Source organism: Globicephala melas, chromosome 3 (genome assembly GCF_963455315.2).
Source record: "Globicephala melas chromosome 3, mGloMel1.2, whole genome shotgun sequence".
In the NCBI taxonomy this organism is placed as follows: Eukaryota; Metazoa; Chordata; class Mammalia; order Artiodactyla; family Delphinidae; genus Globicephala; species Globicephala melas.
Window position 1 is genome coordinate 167,982,577 of NC_083316.1, and position 14,074 is coordinate 167,996,650.

Sequence of the window (14,074 nt, forward strand, 5' to 3'; positions counted from 1 at the left end):
AGCCTCTTATGTAGTAGGCTGTGGTGATGGTGTTGGATACAGGGTCTGTTCCGGTGCTTTCTGGAGGCCGCACAGCTGTGCGCCTCACAGGGTTTCCAAGTCCCGTTTCCTGTCTCTTCCTGAAGGGCTGCTCTTGCGTCAGCTCTGCCATTGACAAAAGGTGAGTTTGCAGGACACCTCATTTACTCTCCTGTGGGGACAGAAGTTTGCTGTGCTGCCCTGAGAGGGGATTTGCGGGCGGTAGCTCCCCAACCGCACAGCCTGGCACAGCACGCGGTCAGTGGTGCGGAGCCGGCGCGGCAGGACTCGGGAATTTATTACCTCATTTGTTTGTGGATTGGGTGTTTCTTTTTATGAGTTTTCATCTGAAATTGATTTTCCTGGTTGTGTGACATGCAGCCTTCCTGCCTTGTCCCCGAGATGAGAAATTAAAATGCATGAGGCCGGTTTATACCCAGGCTTCTCAGCTCTGGCAAGAGTTCCAGATGAGATTTGTTCCTAAGAGATGAGCCTCAAGCAATTGCTGGCCTCTCGGTCGTTGGGTAAAAACCCTCGGCACAGCCTGGGGTGCCGGCTGGGATCAGGCCCCCCTGAGAGCCCCTGTTCAGCGGGCTTGTTCCCTCCCTGTGTCCTGGAGGAGGCAAAGTCCTGAGCCCACACCCCAGTCTGCCGCCCAGATTCCTCAGCCAGGCCCTGAGGCTTTGGCCCTCACCTCCCCCGATAACATTTGGGGCAGGGCCCGTCTGCTTCTCCCCCACATGAGCTGCATCATGTCCTGCGCAGGGGTCTGTGTGTGACTGGTGTCCTCCTCCCTGAGCAGCTCCCGGTCCGGGGTGCCACTGGTATTCATAGAAAGCTCTGTGCTATTCCAGGGACTGTGGCCTCATGCCACCCTGGAGTGGTGGGTATCGTGTGAGAGACTGGAGTTCCAGAAGGCTCAGGGCAGAGTCGGCCCTCCAACGCACGCCTTCCGCCTCCAGGCTCGTGCACTTGGTGTGGTGTAGGGTGTCATCCTGGGTGGTTGTCCCCCACTGTCACTGTCCAGGAACAGCTGTGGTCCTCTTGACCGCCTGCTCCCAGGGGCTGCGATGTGGCCTCACACTTGCTGGGACGCTTCCCCAGCCAAGCGGGAGGGGCGGGATTTGCGGCCGGATCCTGAGGGCTGGGCCTTGTATCCACAGCACCCTGACTGCCCTGGCCAGTCTTTGAAAATGAGGAAGCAATGCAGGGAGATGCAGGGCAGCCTCCAGAGCAAGGTGGTTTAAGACTTTGGGCACCCAGTTACCCCTCCTGTATGGCTTGGTCTCACACACACACTACACTACACTACACTGCCTGGCCCTGGGAAAGGCGGGTCACCTCCTGGGGTGTTAGTTGCTCCATTTATAAGGTGGAGATAACTGCCCAGAGGCTGCAGCTGGGCCAGATGGGTGCTGGAGGTCCCCAATGGCTCTATCTCTTCCTTTTGGGGCTCCATCCCTTCCTCAAGGTTGACAGAAGGGCTGGCAAGGCCGCGGGTCCAAGGAACAATGCAGTCTCTGCTGCGTTTCATAGAAACATTAAAAGATGCACATTCTGCGGTCCCTTCTCCCCTCCAGCAGTCCTACCTCCTCCCACAAGCCAGAAGTGCTTCAATTTGAAGCCTGCTTTCCACACCTGTCCCAGCACCCAGCAGGGCTCACTTCCTCCCCCAGACTCTGCCAGATGACCTGGGGAACTGGTTAACCATGAATGGAAGCAGGGAACACTTCTTGTTAAGTGCTTCTGCTTTCTTGTGGAGGAACTCGGCATTTTAATGGGAATCCCAGGACCAACCATCATTAGAGTCGAGCCCGGGCTAACGCTCTGGGCCGGGGGGTTGGTCCCCAGAGGAAGTGCCCACCCCTCCACAGCGCACCGGGAGGGCACTCAGGCCTGTGGCTTCTGACCAGACAGGCTGCGAGGGGAAACACTGGCCAGCCTGGGCCCTTGTGGCCGACACTCAGCTGAGCTCCACATGGAGGTCGGGCCAGGCAGAGAGTAAGTTCTTTGTCACCCCATCTCCAAGGACTGCTGGGTCACCTCGGGGTGAGGGAGGCATTTTCCTCAAACAGGGCTGAGGCAACAGGAAAGGCACCGCACAGCCACCCGTGTCTGCCCAGCCCCTCACTCCTCCTCCAACTTTGGGTCCTTCTGAGCTGCCACTCCTCTGCGAGGCCAGGAGAGGACCCCCCAAAAGTAAGGGGCCTGGGTGCTTGGTCAGATGCACTGGGCTGGGTGATGGCGGAAAGCAAGACACACGGGGTCCCTGCGCTCGGAGATGAGCACGGGCACGGGGGGTCAGGCCAGGCCTCAGCCTCCAGCCCCTGCAGGAGGAGGGGAGCAGTCCCAGGATTGCAGGAGCTGGAGAGGGCACAGACCCTGACACACAGAGGGTTCTGGACCCAGCTCTCGGGGGCTGCCGTGGGCAGGAGGCCCAGCAAGGCCGAGGGGAGAGCAGCCAGGAGGGGTCCTGGGGAAAAGTGAGGAGAGTCTGAGCCAGGGCAGGGCAGGCCTGGTTTACACACAGGGGCCCTGGTGACGGATCCGGGGTGCTTAAAGCCAGTTTGAGGCCCCATCGGGAAAGCAGTGTCACAGCAGTGGGAGGTCTGGCAACTTGGTCATCAGCCTGGGGCTGAAGGGGCAGCTCTCTGGGTGTCTGCCCTGGGTGAACCTCTGGCTGCTGGTACCAGGGCCCACAAAGCCTGCAGATGCAGAGGTCGGGGCTTTGAGACGATGCTGAGGCTACACCTCAATCCATCTCGGGACCGCCGTCCCCCAGCTCGTCACTGCCTTGACAGTCACTGAGCGACTGTCCCCACGTGCCATTGCTGCCTTCCCTAGTCCATTCTTGCCGACGACGGGTTCCTGCTTTGCTCCCACTGCCCGTGCCGTGTCCAGACCAGACTCTCAGATTAAGCCGGACGTGACTGAGGGGATTCTTCTCATGTAACGGTTTCCCCCCCTCATCTTAGCAGCATGTGGCACGCAGGGGAGCAGCCACTGGGACTCACATGGCGTTCAGCTTGCTGCCCACCAAGCCAGCCCTGGGAAGGTTTGGGCAGGGAGGCGGGAGGGGCACCACGGGGCGGGGGCAGAGAACCAGGGGGGTTCAGACTGCAAGAGGCTAGCTCAGACCAGGCCCCCTGGCCAGTCTCCTCTCCACAGAGACAGCCAAACGCTTCCCCCGCCACCACCTGGGGGACCCTGCAGCTGGCTTGTGCCTGCAGCCTCGGGGACCTGAGGGGTTCTGCTTCTGAGCCAGTATCTCAGCTGCTGGCCTCAGGCCAGAGGTGCCATCCCTCCTGCTGAGAGAACACCTTGGGCTTCAAAGCCGCTGTTTTTGTGCTGCCAGAACTGGGTTCCAGATACACCCCGACACGCTGTGTGGAGGGGCGTCTGTGGGTCTGTGTCTGCCCCTTGGGGCCAGACCTGGTGGTCGTGGTGCCCAACTGGGGGTTTTCACGGGAGAAGTAACTTCAGAAGCCTTTTCCTGCTTGATTATTTCCACTGCTCCCGTTCACAGAGCTGCTTTTTAAAACCATGTAGCTTTGATCCCTAGGAGGAGAGGAAGTGTGTGCCCGGAGGCATGAAGGGTACCAGCAAACCGGGAACATTCCAGAATTCCGGGTATACTGAAGGAAGTTCTGACTTGTCAGGACACTTCCCTCTGCGGAGCTTGACAAAGCGGGTGGTGACTTATTCTCCATCAGCTCACAGATATTTACTAAAGACCCGCCACAGATGAAAGCTCTCCTGCTGCCAGAGCCCTCAGGCTTCCTGCTGGCCCGCCTCCTTGGGCTGAGGAGTTGGGTATGAATAGTGTTTCTGTGGCCTCTGCTTCAGTGGCACCTCTCCCTCATCCCTTAGGGCGGTGGCCCGGCCCCACACCTCGTGGCCTTTACTCTCAGAGCCACGTGGGATCCAAGCTGCCTGGAGTCCAAGTGCCGCCCCCGTCGGCAAGCATTTCGTACTCACAAGGGCCCAGGCTCTGGAAATCATCCCGACACGGGGGCCACTGGAGGTTTCTGGGCAGGGACGGACAGGAGGCTTCAGCGTGGCAGTGCACCGTGCACGTTACCTCCCCAGAAGCACCCTTGGCTCGCCTTTCCAGAAAGGGCGTCAGTTAGCCAAAGAGTGCACCCTCTGGTGTGTCTGCCAGCAGCTCTGAGTCAGGGGCCCAGGGCCCAAGCAGAGAAAGGAGACTCGAGAAAGCCAGCGGCTTCGTGTGTCGGCCGGGTAGCAGGCCATCCTGGGCTCTGCCCGTGTCGTGGGCTCTCCAAGTCATGAGACAGAAGACCATAAAGGAAACTAGAAGGGGCTGCTCTGAGGTGTTTGGCAAGCGGCTCCCAAGTGTTGGGAGGCCAGCAGGAAGGGGAGTAGCAATTGGAAGGGATGTAGAAGCGAATGAGTCCATCCCTGTGTCGCTCCCTCCCGTCCCTGTGCCGTCCTCCCCGTTCAGGAATTTCTTAGCCCTGCCCAGGAGTCATTGCAGTTGCCTCCCGGGACCTCCCACGTCTGGGCATTCTGCACACAGGCAGTCTGCCTCCTCCCCACAGCCTCGGAGGCCCCGTGCCCTTCTGGCAGATCCTGCATTGCGGGGAGCAGTGAGGGACGGACCGACCAGTCCAACAGCTCTGGGCGCAGCTCCCAGCTTCTCCACTTTCAGCTCGCAGCCTTGCTGTTCCACCTCTTACCCCGGGGGTTTCCTCATCTGTAGAATGGGTGTGCAGGTCCCTGCATTGTCATTGCAGAGGGGTGACAATCAATGGCAGGATGTATGCAAAGCGCCCGCACAGTGCCTGGCACGTGGAGGATCAGGAATGGCAGCCCCTGTGCCCCTGAGCCTGGGTCTCACCCAGAACACCATGTGCCTGCCTGGCCAGGCTCTGCCTGCTGGAACCCTGCCCTTTGAGGTCCAGCTTGGACAGCACTGGCCCCCGCAGCTCACCCAGCCAGGAGCATGTTTGGCGTGTTTAAACCTCCCTTGCAGCTCTTATCACTGTGTCTCTGTTGTTCTTACCTCCCTCGCCAGAGGGGCGCTCCTCAAAGCCAGCACAGCCTCTGCCCTGGCAGCGGGTAGCGGGCCTGCCCACCCCCTCCCGACGGTGGTCGCTAACTGGAGCCGGAAGTGCTCACACCTGACAGCCTTGGGTCACAGCGCCTCAGCCACAGGGCATTCACTGGCCCAGACCCGAGGATGGCCGGAACGGGACCGCATAGCAGGGCGGCTGGGCCTGGACCCCAAGGCTCTTTCACCCCCATCGCTTTTTCTTTTCTTTTTTAAATTTTATTTATTTTTATAAATTTATTTATTTGTTTATTTTTGGCTGCGTTGGGTCTTCATTGCTGCGTGCAGGCTTTCTCTAGTTGCGGCGAGCGGGGGCTACCCTTCGTTGTGGTGCACGGGCTTCTCATTGTGGTGGCTTCTCTTGTTGCAGAGCGTGGGCTCTAGGCACGTGGCCTCAGTAGTTGTGGCACGTGGGCTCAGTAGTTGTGGCTCGCGGGCTCTAGAGCGCAGGCTCAGTAGTTGTGGTGCATGGGCTTAGTTGCTCCGTGGCATGTGAGATCTTCCCAGACCAGGGCTCGAACCTGTGTCCCCTGCGTTGGCAGGCGGGTTCTTAACTCCTGTGCACCACCAGGGAAGTCCTTCCATGCCTTTTAGTCCAACTCTCCAGCCAGTGCCCGAGAGCAGCTGCCCCCAACGCGTGCCCCCTCCGCCTGGCGCTGGGCTCCTCACTGATGAGGAGGGAGGGAGAGGCGGGGGCTGCTCTGTTGTAGCACGGGGTGGGGGCAGGGAGAAGTTAGCCAGGCGGAGGGCAGGAGGGGAGTTGGGGGAGTTGAGAGAGGATGGGGACCTCCGCTGTTAACCTGGAGCGTGGCAAGCGGCCCCACAGAGCATATCGGCTGGATGAGGCGCGAGGGTGCTGAACAGGACGTGCAGAGCATCCATCCTGCGTTGCGAGGCCCTGAGCAGCCCTGCTCTTCTCTCTCCCGGCTCCTCTGTGCCAGCCTCCTCCTGCTGCTCTTTTTACTTAAGCTCTTAATTCGTCAAAGTGGATCGTCTGCCCTGGTCACCGAGCCTGCAGATCGGCTGTTTATTTTCCATATCATATTGATCAGGTTTCCCCGCTGAGATGACTCAATTACAAGGCCTCCCGTTGGTGCAGGATTCGAGCTTCCGCTGCCCCTGAGGGGCCACTGCAGCGTGCCTGCCTGGTCTGGGGCAGCCGTTCGTCCCCACGTCCCTCCCTGGGGGAAAGAAGGTTCTCCTGCCTTCCTGTTCTCTGCTCGACTCCTGGAGCGGCTGTCCTGCCGGCTCTTGGCATACAATGTCTTGTGTTTTCAGATTGTTCCACTGCGCGTTCTTTGTTTCTCTCCCGCGTGTCAGATTCCTCGCTCCTCTCCAAACATGGCCAAGGCTAGAAGGCTGAAGAACGCCAGTCCTTGAGAGAACAGCCCCTTCTCCGAGTGGTCTTTATTATGAGTGCCCACGGGTGCCTTGCATGGGTGGAGGTCGTGTAGGTGCTCAGGGATGAAGCCCCATCTCCGTTCCAAGTTCGCTCACTTTCCAGGTGCCTGGGGCAGGTGTCCTCAGACCACACGGCTCCACTGCTTCTCTGTGTGAGAGCCTGAAGTGGGTGCCCTCTGCCTGTCGCAGTCACTTGGGGGTCGTGTCGTCGTAAATCTGACCATTCAGAGTCCAGGTGGGAGCTGGGCTGGGGCCGTCGCTGGCGGAGCAGTCCGAATGGGTCAGCACACGGGGAAGCGAACAGGTTGGGGTCCTTCCACTTTCTGGCTGGTAGTAACCACCTCTGCAGTCTAAGCTGCAGTTTGAACTGAGGGGGACCTGGAGCTGGAGCCCTGGAGGCGCCTGCAGGCTGAATTGCAAGCAGGGCACGCTCCTCTCAGAGCTTAGAAATAATATAAGGGCAGTAACATAGGTCAGACCAAACATACGGTGGGGGGTTGGCTCATGCAGTTTCCCGGAGAGGTACCGCCAGAGGGACAGGCTGCAGAGGGAGCCTCCTGCGGGGCAGAGGTGTGCACTCCCTGGTGGGTCGTGCGCAGGCCAGCAATACCTCGATAGAGCCGCCATCACAGGGTACGGACAGACACAGGAAGGCCCGCGCTCAGAGGGTCACAGAGCAGCAGTCACAAAGCAGTCCCACCTGGTGGCTGGTCTCAGAACCACTCGTGGACCTTTTTTCCAGACAGCTGCCCGGCCTCCTCAGAAAGGACCCTGTTCTGGGCCTTCATGGGACTCACGGTCCCTGAGCGCCCTGCCAGGGCGGAAGTGAAGCCAGGCGTGCAGGTGGGGAGCCAGGCTGAGATCTGAGAGGCCCGTGTGACGGGCAACAGCGAGTTCATCTCCGAAGGCCGCTGCCAGCTTTGGCCGAGCGCAGCCTCTCCACAGCGACCCCTCAGCCCTGGCTGTCACCTGGCGGGGGTGGCTGGGGCCGTGGCTTGGCCTGGGCCCCACGTTCCCCCAGGGAGGCACCCATATGGGTTTCACAGTGGCAGCCAGTGTGGGCCCACTGCTGGTGACTCAGGCTCCCACCCAGCTGGGCAGGCCCAGGAGGCCATGATTTCCACACCGCCGTGGTCACGGCCCTGCCGGAGAGTGGGCAGCGCTCACCCACCCCATCTGCTGCCTCCCCCACCCCGGGGGGGGTGCCTTGGCTGACGGGGCCAGCCCCTCTGCACTGCGGGCCGGAGTGGGGGGTGGGGGGGCGGCAGCTGCAGAGAGAAGAGTGGGCCTCAGCCCGCGGGGCCCCTGCCAGGGCTGCGCCTCAGTTTCCTCTCCCGCAGCCGGGGAACACCGTCAGTTGTGGGGAGTGCTGGATGCAGACGCTACACGTGAAGGTGTTACTTCCATGGCGGTGCTGCTGCTCTTGCCGGCCCCGAAAAGGTGTGTGCGGGGTCCCCGAGCAGGACCGAGCGGCAGAGTCCTGGCCTCCCACACAGATGGGGCACTCCCCGCCCTCCGGCCTCCTCCTGGGGGCTCCCCAGGCCCCTCCTCTGGAGCACAGCCCAGCACTCAGCACAGCCTCCCTTTGCTGATGCTCTTACTGTGGTTGGCATGTGGCTTGCTTTTTCCCACTTTTCCCTTTTGGCCTTTTGTCATCCTTTCATCCACTTGTGCCAGTTCCGGACTGTGGGCCTTGGAGAGAAGGGACCTGGGGCAAATCAGCCTGAGGGACTGGAGCTTGGAGCTCCCAGGTGGGGGGTAGGGCGAGGAGACTGGTAGGGACCCAGATGTTCCCAGCACAGCCCCCCAGGTGCCAGAGCAAGGAGGCCCCACATGGGAGCTGTCAGAGGGCTCCCAGGGAAGATGGGGAGGTGACACTCCTGGAGGGCCTGGAAGAGGCTGTGGGGTCTGCCTGTGCCCTCTCCCCTCAGAGAAAGGATGTAGTCCCCGCCAGCAGGGGCTGCTCCCTGGGGGCGCCCATGTCCCCTGTACTGAGCAGGCCCTCGGCCCGGAAAGTGTGGTTTTTGAGCCCCAGCACTTCAGCTACCCTTTCAGTTCACCAGAAGTGTCTTGTCTCACATCAGACACCTAACTCATTTCCCTCTGGCAACCACTGAATTTGAGAACGTCCTGTTTTACCATAATCAAAAGAAGTGAAACTGCCCCATGAAATAAAGTATAACACCCCAGAAACACCTAGGAGAGACCAGGGTCTTTCCTTATAAAGTCAAAAATGGGAGGGCAGCCCCTGCCTGCCCTTGGAGGTCCCCCAGATACTGGTGCATGGTGGAGGGGCCCTGAGCCAGCCCTGCTTCCTTTCTGTGCCCCATCCCCTCCTGGGCTCCCGGGGTGCAGCTGCCATGAGAACACTGACTTGCAGGGGCATGCAGCTCCCCCCAGACTCCCCTTGACCCCCGGGGGGAGAGGCAGGGATAAAGGCCTATAGGCTAGGTCTGCCCTACAGTTCTGTGGTTCCCCTGGAGAACCAAGATGCGTGGGGAAAGTAACAGCAGTCATCGGTGTGGGCAGCATGGGTGTCGCAGGAGTACCCCAGAGCACACACTTGCACACAGCAGCCTACGGCAGCCTGGCCACAGCTTGGTGAGTGCACACCTGTCACCCCATTTTACAGAGGTGAAAACTGAAGCCCAGTGAAGCTGATGGCCCAAGACCACACAGGTTAGGGTTAGGGTTAGGGTGCCTTCAGGAGCCCCGGGAGCGGTCCTGACAAGTGGGCAAAGACTGCTGCTGGCCACCAGGAAATTGTGTGTGTGTTTGTGTGTGTTCACACCCGTGCACGCAAGAAGTGACTTCTGGGCACCACAGTTGGCCCGTGTGGGGCAGGTCTTCCCTCCCACTCGGCGCTTGTCCCATGGCAGTCCTCATGTTCATTTGGCCTCAGGACCTGTTCGCCTCTCAGAGGTGCCCCTGGCGCGTGCAGACCCTTGGTCCCCGAGAGTCCTTCGCAGAGAGGCAGGAGTTCAGTGGGAAAGGGAGGCCACAGTTCCCTGAGCAAAGGGGCTTCCGTGAGCCTCGGCGTCTCGCTGAACCACAGCAGCCCTGTCCGGGTGTGGGCCCCGCGGCCCTGTGAGGGGGGCCTGGACAGTCTGCACAACTCCGCAGGGGTGGGGGACCCTCTTGGGGGCTGCGGAGCTGCCAGCGCAGCCTGACTGGGTGGGCGCAGCCAGGGTAGGCTTCCAGCCGGAGGAGCCCCCGGCCCTGGGTTTGCAGGAGTATGTGGGTTTGGAGCAGGAGCTCGTTTGGCTCCCCGTTTTGCCATTGGCTGCCACGTTCAGCATCCCTGGGAAGCCATCGTGGATGCCTGAGCCCTCGCCCTCCTCCCCTGAGGCTCACACTCTCTTCCCTCCTTTCGTTCCCCAGCTGGTCAGTGAGAAGGTCGGAGGGGCTGAAGGGACCAAGCTGGACGATGACTTCAAAGAGATGGAGAAGGTAACAGGAGAGGGATGCCTGTCTAATGCTGGCAGTGTTACCAGCCCCCATAGGCCCCGGCCCTGGCACCTGGGGGGAGGCGAGGCCTACCGGAAGGGTCTAGGCGGGTCGCAGGCCTCCCCCCAGCCCAGAGCAGGCAGTGGCGGGGGCACAGCACAGCCAACAGCAAGGAAGCAGGGAGGCGAGGCGGCCCCCAGAAGCAGCGGGCAGTTCTTGCGTGGGCTCTGAGGCGGTTGGGGAACTGGGACCAGGGCAAGGGCTGTCCAGGTGCTCCTGGTTTGGCCTCAGACGCCCTGATGGTTTCAAAACCCTACACGTGGACTCCCTTTACAGAAGGTGGATGTTACCAGCAAGGCCGTGACAGAAGTGTTGGCCAGAACCATCGAGTATCTGCAGCCCAACCCAGGTAGGGCACCAGCCAGCTGCAAGGGGTCTGCCCCCAGCTCCTCGGGTCTCTTGTCAGTCCAGAATCTTCTGGTTACCGGAGCATGAAGAAGCAGTGCGTGGGCCCACAGAACTGAAATGCCCAGGGCTAGGCAGGTTCAGGCATGGCTGGATCCAGGCATCCAAAGGATGTCTTCAGGGTCATGCGTTTCCTTTCTGCTTTATCTGTCAGCTCTCGCTTTTCACGGCAACCCTAGCCTTAAATTATCCTTAGAGCTAATGGTCCCAGCAGAAAAGGGCATCTTTTCCCCCCAGTCAACTCTTTGGACCAATTTGAATCAGGTGCCAGGCCCCAGCCACAAGCCTGTCTTTGGAGCATGAGGTGGGGTCTCCGAGGCTGAGAGGGAGGCAGGGACTTTTCCTGGAGAAAAATCCAAATGTTGGTTCCTGTAGTGAAAGGCAGAGGATGCAGGACAGGCAGCAAAAGCAGCTGTGTCCACCTGAGGCCTTCGCTGAGGACAGACTGGAGCTGGCAGAGGTGCAGGCACGCCCCTCACCTCCCGCCCCCGGTAGAGGTCTGCACTGGGGCACCTGTGCCTGTCCACACCTCTACCTGCCTACCCCGCTTCTCTGGGGGTCTCGAGGAGCTGGCCCCCTCTCCTGCCCACTGCCAGTACTCCTGCACGAGGACCAGAGCAGCGGGGGGACGTCTCTTCAGGAGGTTCTTCTCACGCTCTGGTTCCTCAGGCCGAGGGAGCACTTCAGAAATAAACAAGCACCCGGGCAGAGGGGGGCAGCTGGCAGTCTGGTGGCTCCTTGAGAGACCACACCCACCCGGCCCCGCCCTCTTCTAGCCTCGCGGGCCAAGCTGACGATGCTCAACACGGTGTCCAAGATCCGAGGGCAGGTGAAGAACCCTGGCTACCCGCAGTCGGAGGGCCTGCTGGGCGAGTGCATGATCCGCCATGGGAAGGAGCTGGGCGGCGAGTCCAACTTCGGTGAGGCCCTGCGGAGGCTGGAGGCGGGGGCGGGCCTGAGAGCTTGGGGCCAGAGTCTCTGCTGCCAGCAGGCTGGCACTTCCCCGTAGCTTGAGGATCTTCTCCAGGGTGGCTGGTCCCCTGGACGAGGGCTGCCTACAGCATCACGGCCATGCAAAAGCCACCCTCCCGGCCCACGGTGGACCTGGGTGCCTTCCAAGAGGTGGGAGGGCAGCTCGTGAACACCTGTCACCACCGGCCCCCATGGCTCCTGGTCAGACTTAAGGGTCCCTTGTTTCGTTCTCTGTTCTGGTGTCCAGGTCCTTGGCCGTGGGGTGTGCCTCGGCCGCGCAGGCCAAGGCCTCCTGTGACGGCTTCCTCCGCCACCCCATCCTCTCCCCAGGCGACGCCCTGCTGGATGCCGGGGAGTCCATGAAGCGCCTGGCTGAGGTGAAGGACTCCCTGGACATAGAGGTGAAGCAGAATTTCATCGATCCCCTCCAGAACCTGTGCGACAAGGACCTGAAGGAGATCCAGGTATGTGGGGCCGCTCCAGGCCCACCCTCGCTCCTACCCCCTCCCCCCACACATACAGCCCAGGCCAGGTTTCCCAGCGGGAAGGGCTGCAGGGCATCAGGTGGCCCTCCCCGAGGTCCCAGGCACGCGGTGTGACCCTCGTCCCGGCCCCCAGCACCACCTGAAGAAGCTGGAGGGCCGCCGCCTGGACTTTGACTACAAGAAGAAGCGGCAGGGCAAGATCCCCGATGAGGAGCTGCGCCAGGCCATGGAGAAGTTTGAGGAGTCCAAGGAGGTGGCCGAGACCAGCATGCACAACCTCCTGGAGACTGACGTACGTGTGTAGGCCCTGAGCCCCTCCCCGCGTGCACCCACCACACCGGTCTGCCGGGGACCACTCTGGGGGAGCCCCTGAGACACGAGCCCAGCGGCGGTGCCCACTTCCCAGAGCCAGTGGGCAGCCTGTTCAGGGTGTGAAGGGAAGGAAGGGGGAACAGGAGGCCCACAGGAAGCCACTGGCCCACTGAGGCTTTGGGGTCTCCTCAGGCCCTTCACCCTCCTCCGGCTGCAGCTCAAGGGTCAGGCGGGGGCTGGGCCCATGTCTGGAACAATCTGGGAAGGCTTCCTGCAGGAGGCAGCCAGAGATGGGGGCCAGAAGGAGGGCAGCTCTTCAGCCCTGGTTGGTCCCTTGCAGATCGAGCAGGTGAGCCAGCTCTCCGCCCTGGTGGATGCCCAACTGGACTACCACCGGCAGGCCGTGCAGATCCTGGATGAGCTGGCTGACAAGCTCAAGCGAAGGTGGGCCTGGCCCCCTGGCCTTCCCCACGGGAGCCCCGGCCCACCCTGCTGGCTGGGAGGCCCGGTGGCTGGGTGCTGCGGCTGCCAGGGCAGCCCTGGGGGACCCATGGGACGCCCCCACCCCTGGACAACCCAGCCCCACTGTGACACGTTCCTTCCAGAGCAGCAGGGTTACTTCCTTTTCAGAAAGAATCCCAGGCTGCATGAGTCGGGGCGGGGGTCCCAGGAGGGAGCAGGACCTCATCATGCTCATCCTGGTCCCCAGAGGAGAGGCTTGGGATGTCCTGTGGGGAGAGGGTTTGGCCAGCCCTGCCCCTGGGGAGCCCCTTCCTCTCTTTCCCTGTCTCCAAGGGCCATCTTGCAGTCAGCAGCGTCCAGGGCCTAAGAAGGGAAGCCCCGGTGGGCGGTGGTTCCCTGGTGAGGGGTGGGTATCTGTTGGGCACCAGCTCCCCAGCCGCCACTGCCGAGGAGGCTTCTGGGTGCAGTAGGATCAGGCCTGTAGGCAGCCTTGGAGATATGCCTGGGGGCCCCCCTCTCGCCACCTCCCACGTGCATCCGGAGTCCCAAGGCAGCAGCATAAATAGCTGGGGTTGGAGGCGTTGTTCCCTGACCTCGACACGCAAGGGCTCAACAGGTGCCCTGCAGTCGCTCACAGGCGTCCTTCCACATGCAGGATGCGCGAAGCCTCTTTGCGCCCCAAGCGGGAGTATAAGCCCAAGCCCCGGGAGCCCTTGGACCTCGGAGAGCCTGAGCAGTCCAACGGGGGCTTCCCCTGTGCCACGGCCCCCAAGATCACAGGTAATGGAGGAGAGGGCACCACTCTGCCCCAGGCCCCTTTGGGGGAGCCCCTAGCCCACCACCCATCCAACCGCAGGGCCAGTTCTCTGCACAAGGAGCCCCAAGGATGGGCACCAGGCCCCACGCCAGCATTCTCAGCCCACCTCTGTTCTTTGTCTGCAAGCAGCTTCGTCATCTTTCCGATCTTCCGACAAGCCCACCCGGACCCCCAGCAGCAGGAGCATGCGTGAGTGTCCCCAAGGGGCCCAGGCCCTGCCCCGCCCCGTGCCCCTGCCTCGGTTTATGATGCCGCCTGCTAATCTGTGCCCCAAGGGTCCTTCTCCACCCCTTCTCTGGTAGAAGTGGAGCTGGGCTTCCCTCTGTTCCAAGTGGTACCCTGAGAGCTGTGTGCTTCTGGTCACTATCACCCTGATGCCACTGGGTGTCCCCAGCTCCTCCCAGGAGCGTTTTGGTGACGACTCACAGAGCCCTTTTCCCTCCCCTTGTCACTTGGCTCCTCCTGATAGCAGTGGGGGCCACAGGGGAGAGAGCGGCTCTCCTTGGGGGAAAGCAAGGAGCAGTGAGTAGGCAGGACAAAGGGGTGGGGGGAGGGGAGAGGAGGCGACATCCCCCTGCGCCCCCACAGGGGCAGGTGACAGCCTGGACCTCCCCCCGCCCCCAG

The 14,074-nt window shown here is 61.6% G+C and overlaps 1 protein-coding gene across 3 annotated transcripts in view; it reads left to right on the plus strand.

Annotated features, from left to right (window-relative positions):
- SH3GL1 (SH3 domain containing GRB2 like 1, endophilin A2) overlaps positions 1-14,074 on the plus strand; it is a 32,291-nt gene that overhangs the window by 16,652 nt on the left and 1,565 nt on the right. The window contains exons 1-9 of one of the 3 annotated variants that reach the window (XM_070045344.1): positions 7,817-7,930; positions 9,872-9,940; positions 10,274-10,346; positions 11,179-11,322; positions 11,705-11,838; positions 11,993-12,151; positions 12,512-12,615; positions 13,289-13,413; positions 13,577-13,639. In XM_070045344.1, the coding sequence (XP_069901445.1) occupies positions 9,932-9,940; positions 10,274-10,346; positions 11,179-11,322; positions 11,705-11,838; positions 11,993-12,151; positions 12,512-12,615; positions 13,289-13,413; positions 13,577-13,639 (811 nt within the window). In that variant the 5' untranslated portion in view covers positions 7,817-7,930; positions 9,872-9,931. Of the gene's footprint in view, positions 1-7,816; positions 7,931-9,871; positions 9,941-10,273; positions 10,347-11,178; positions 11,323-11,704; positions 11,839-11,992; positions 12,152-12,511; positions 12,616-13,288; positions 13,414-13,576; positions 13,640-14,074 lie in introns of those variants that run through there. The other 2 variants (XM_070045343.1, XM_030879320.3) reach the window with 2 other exon arrangements.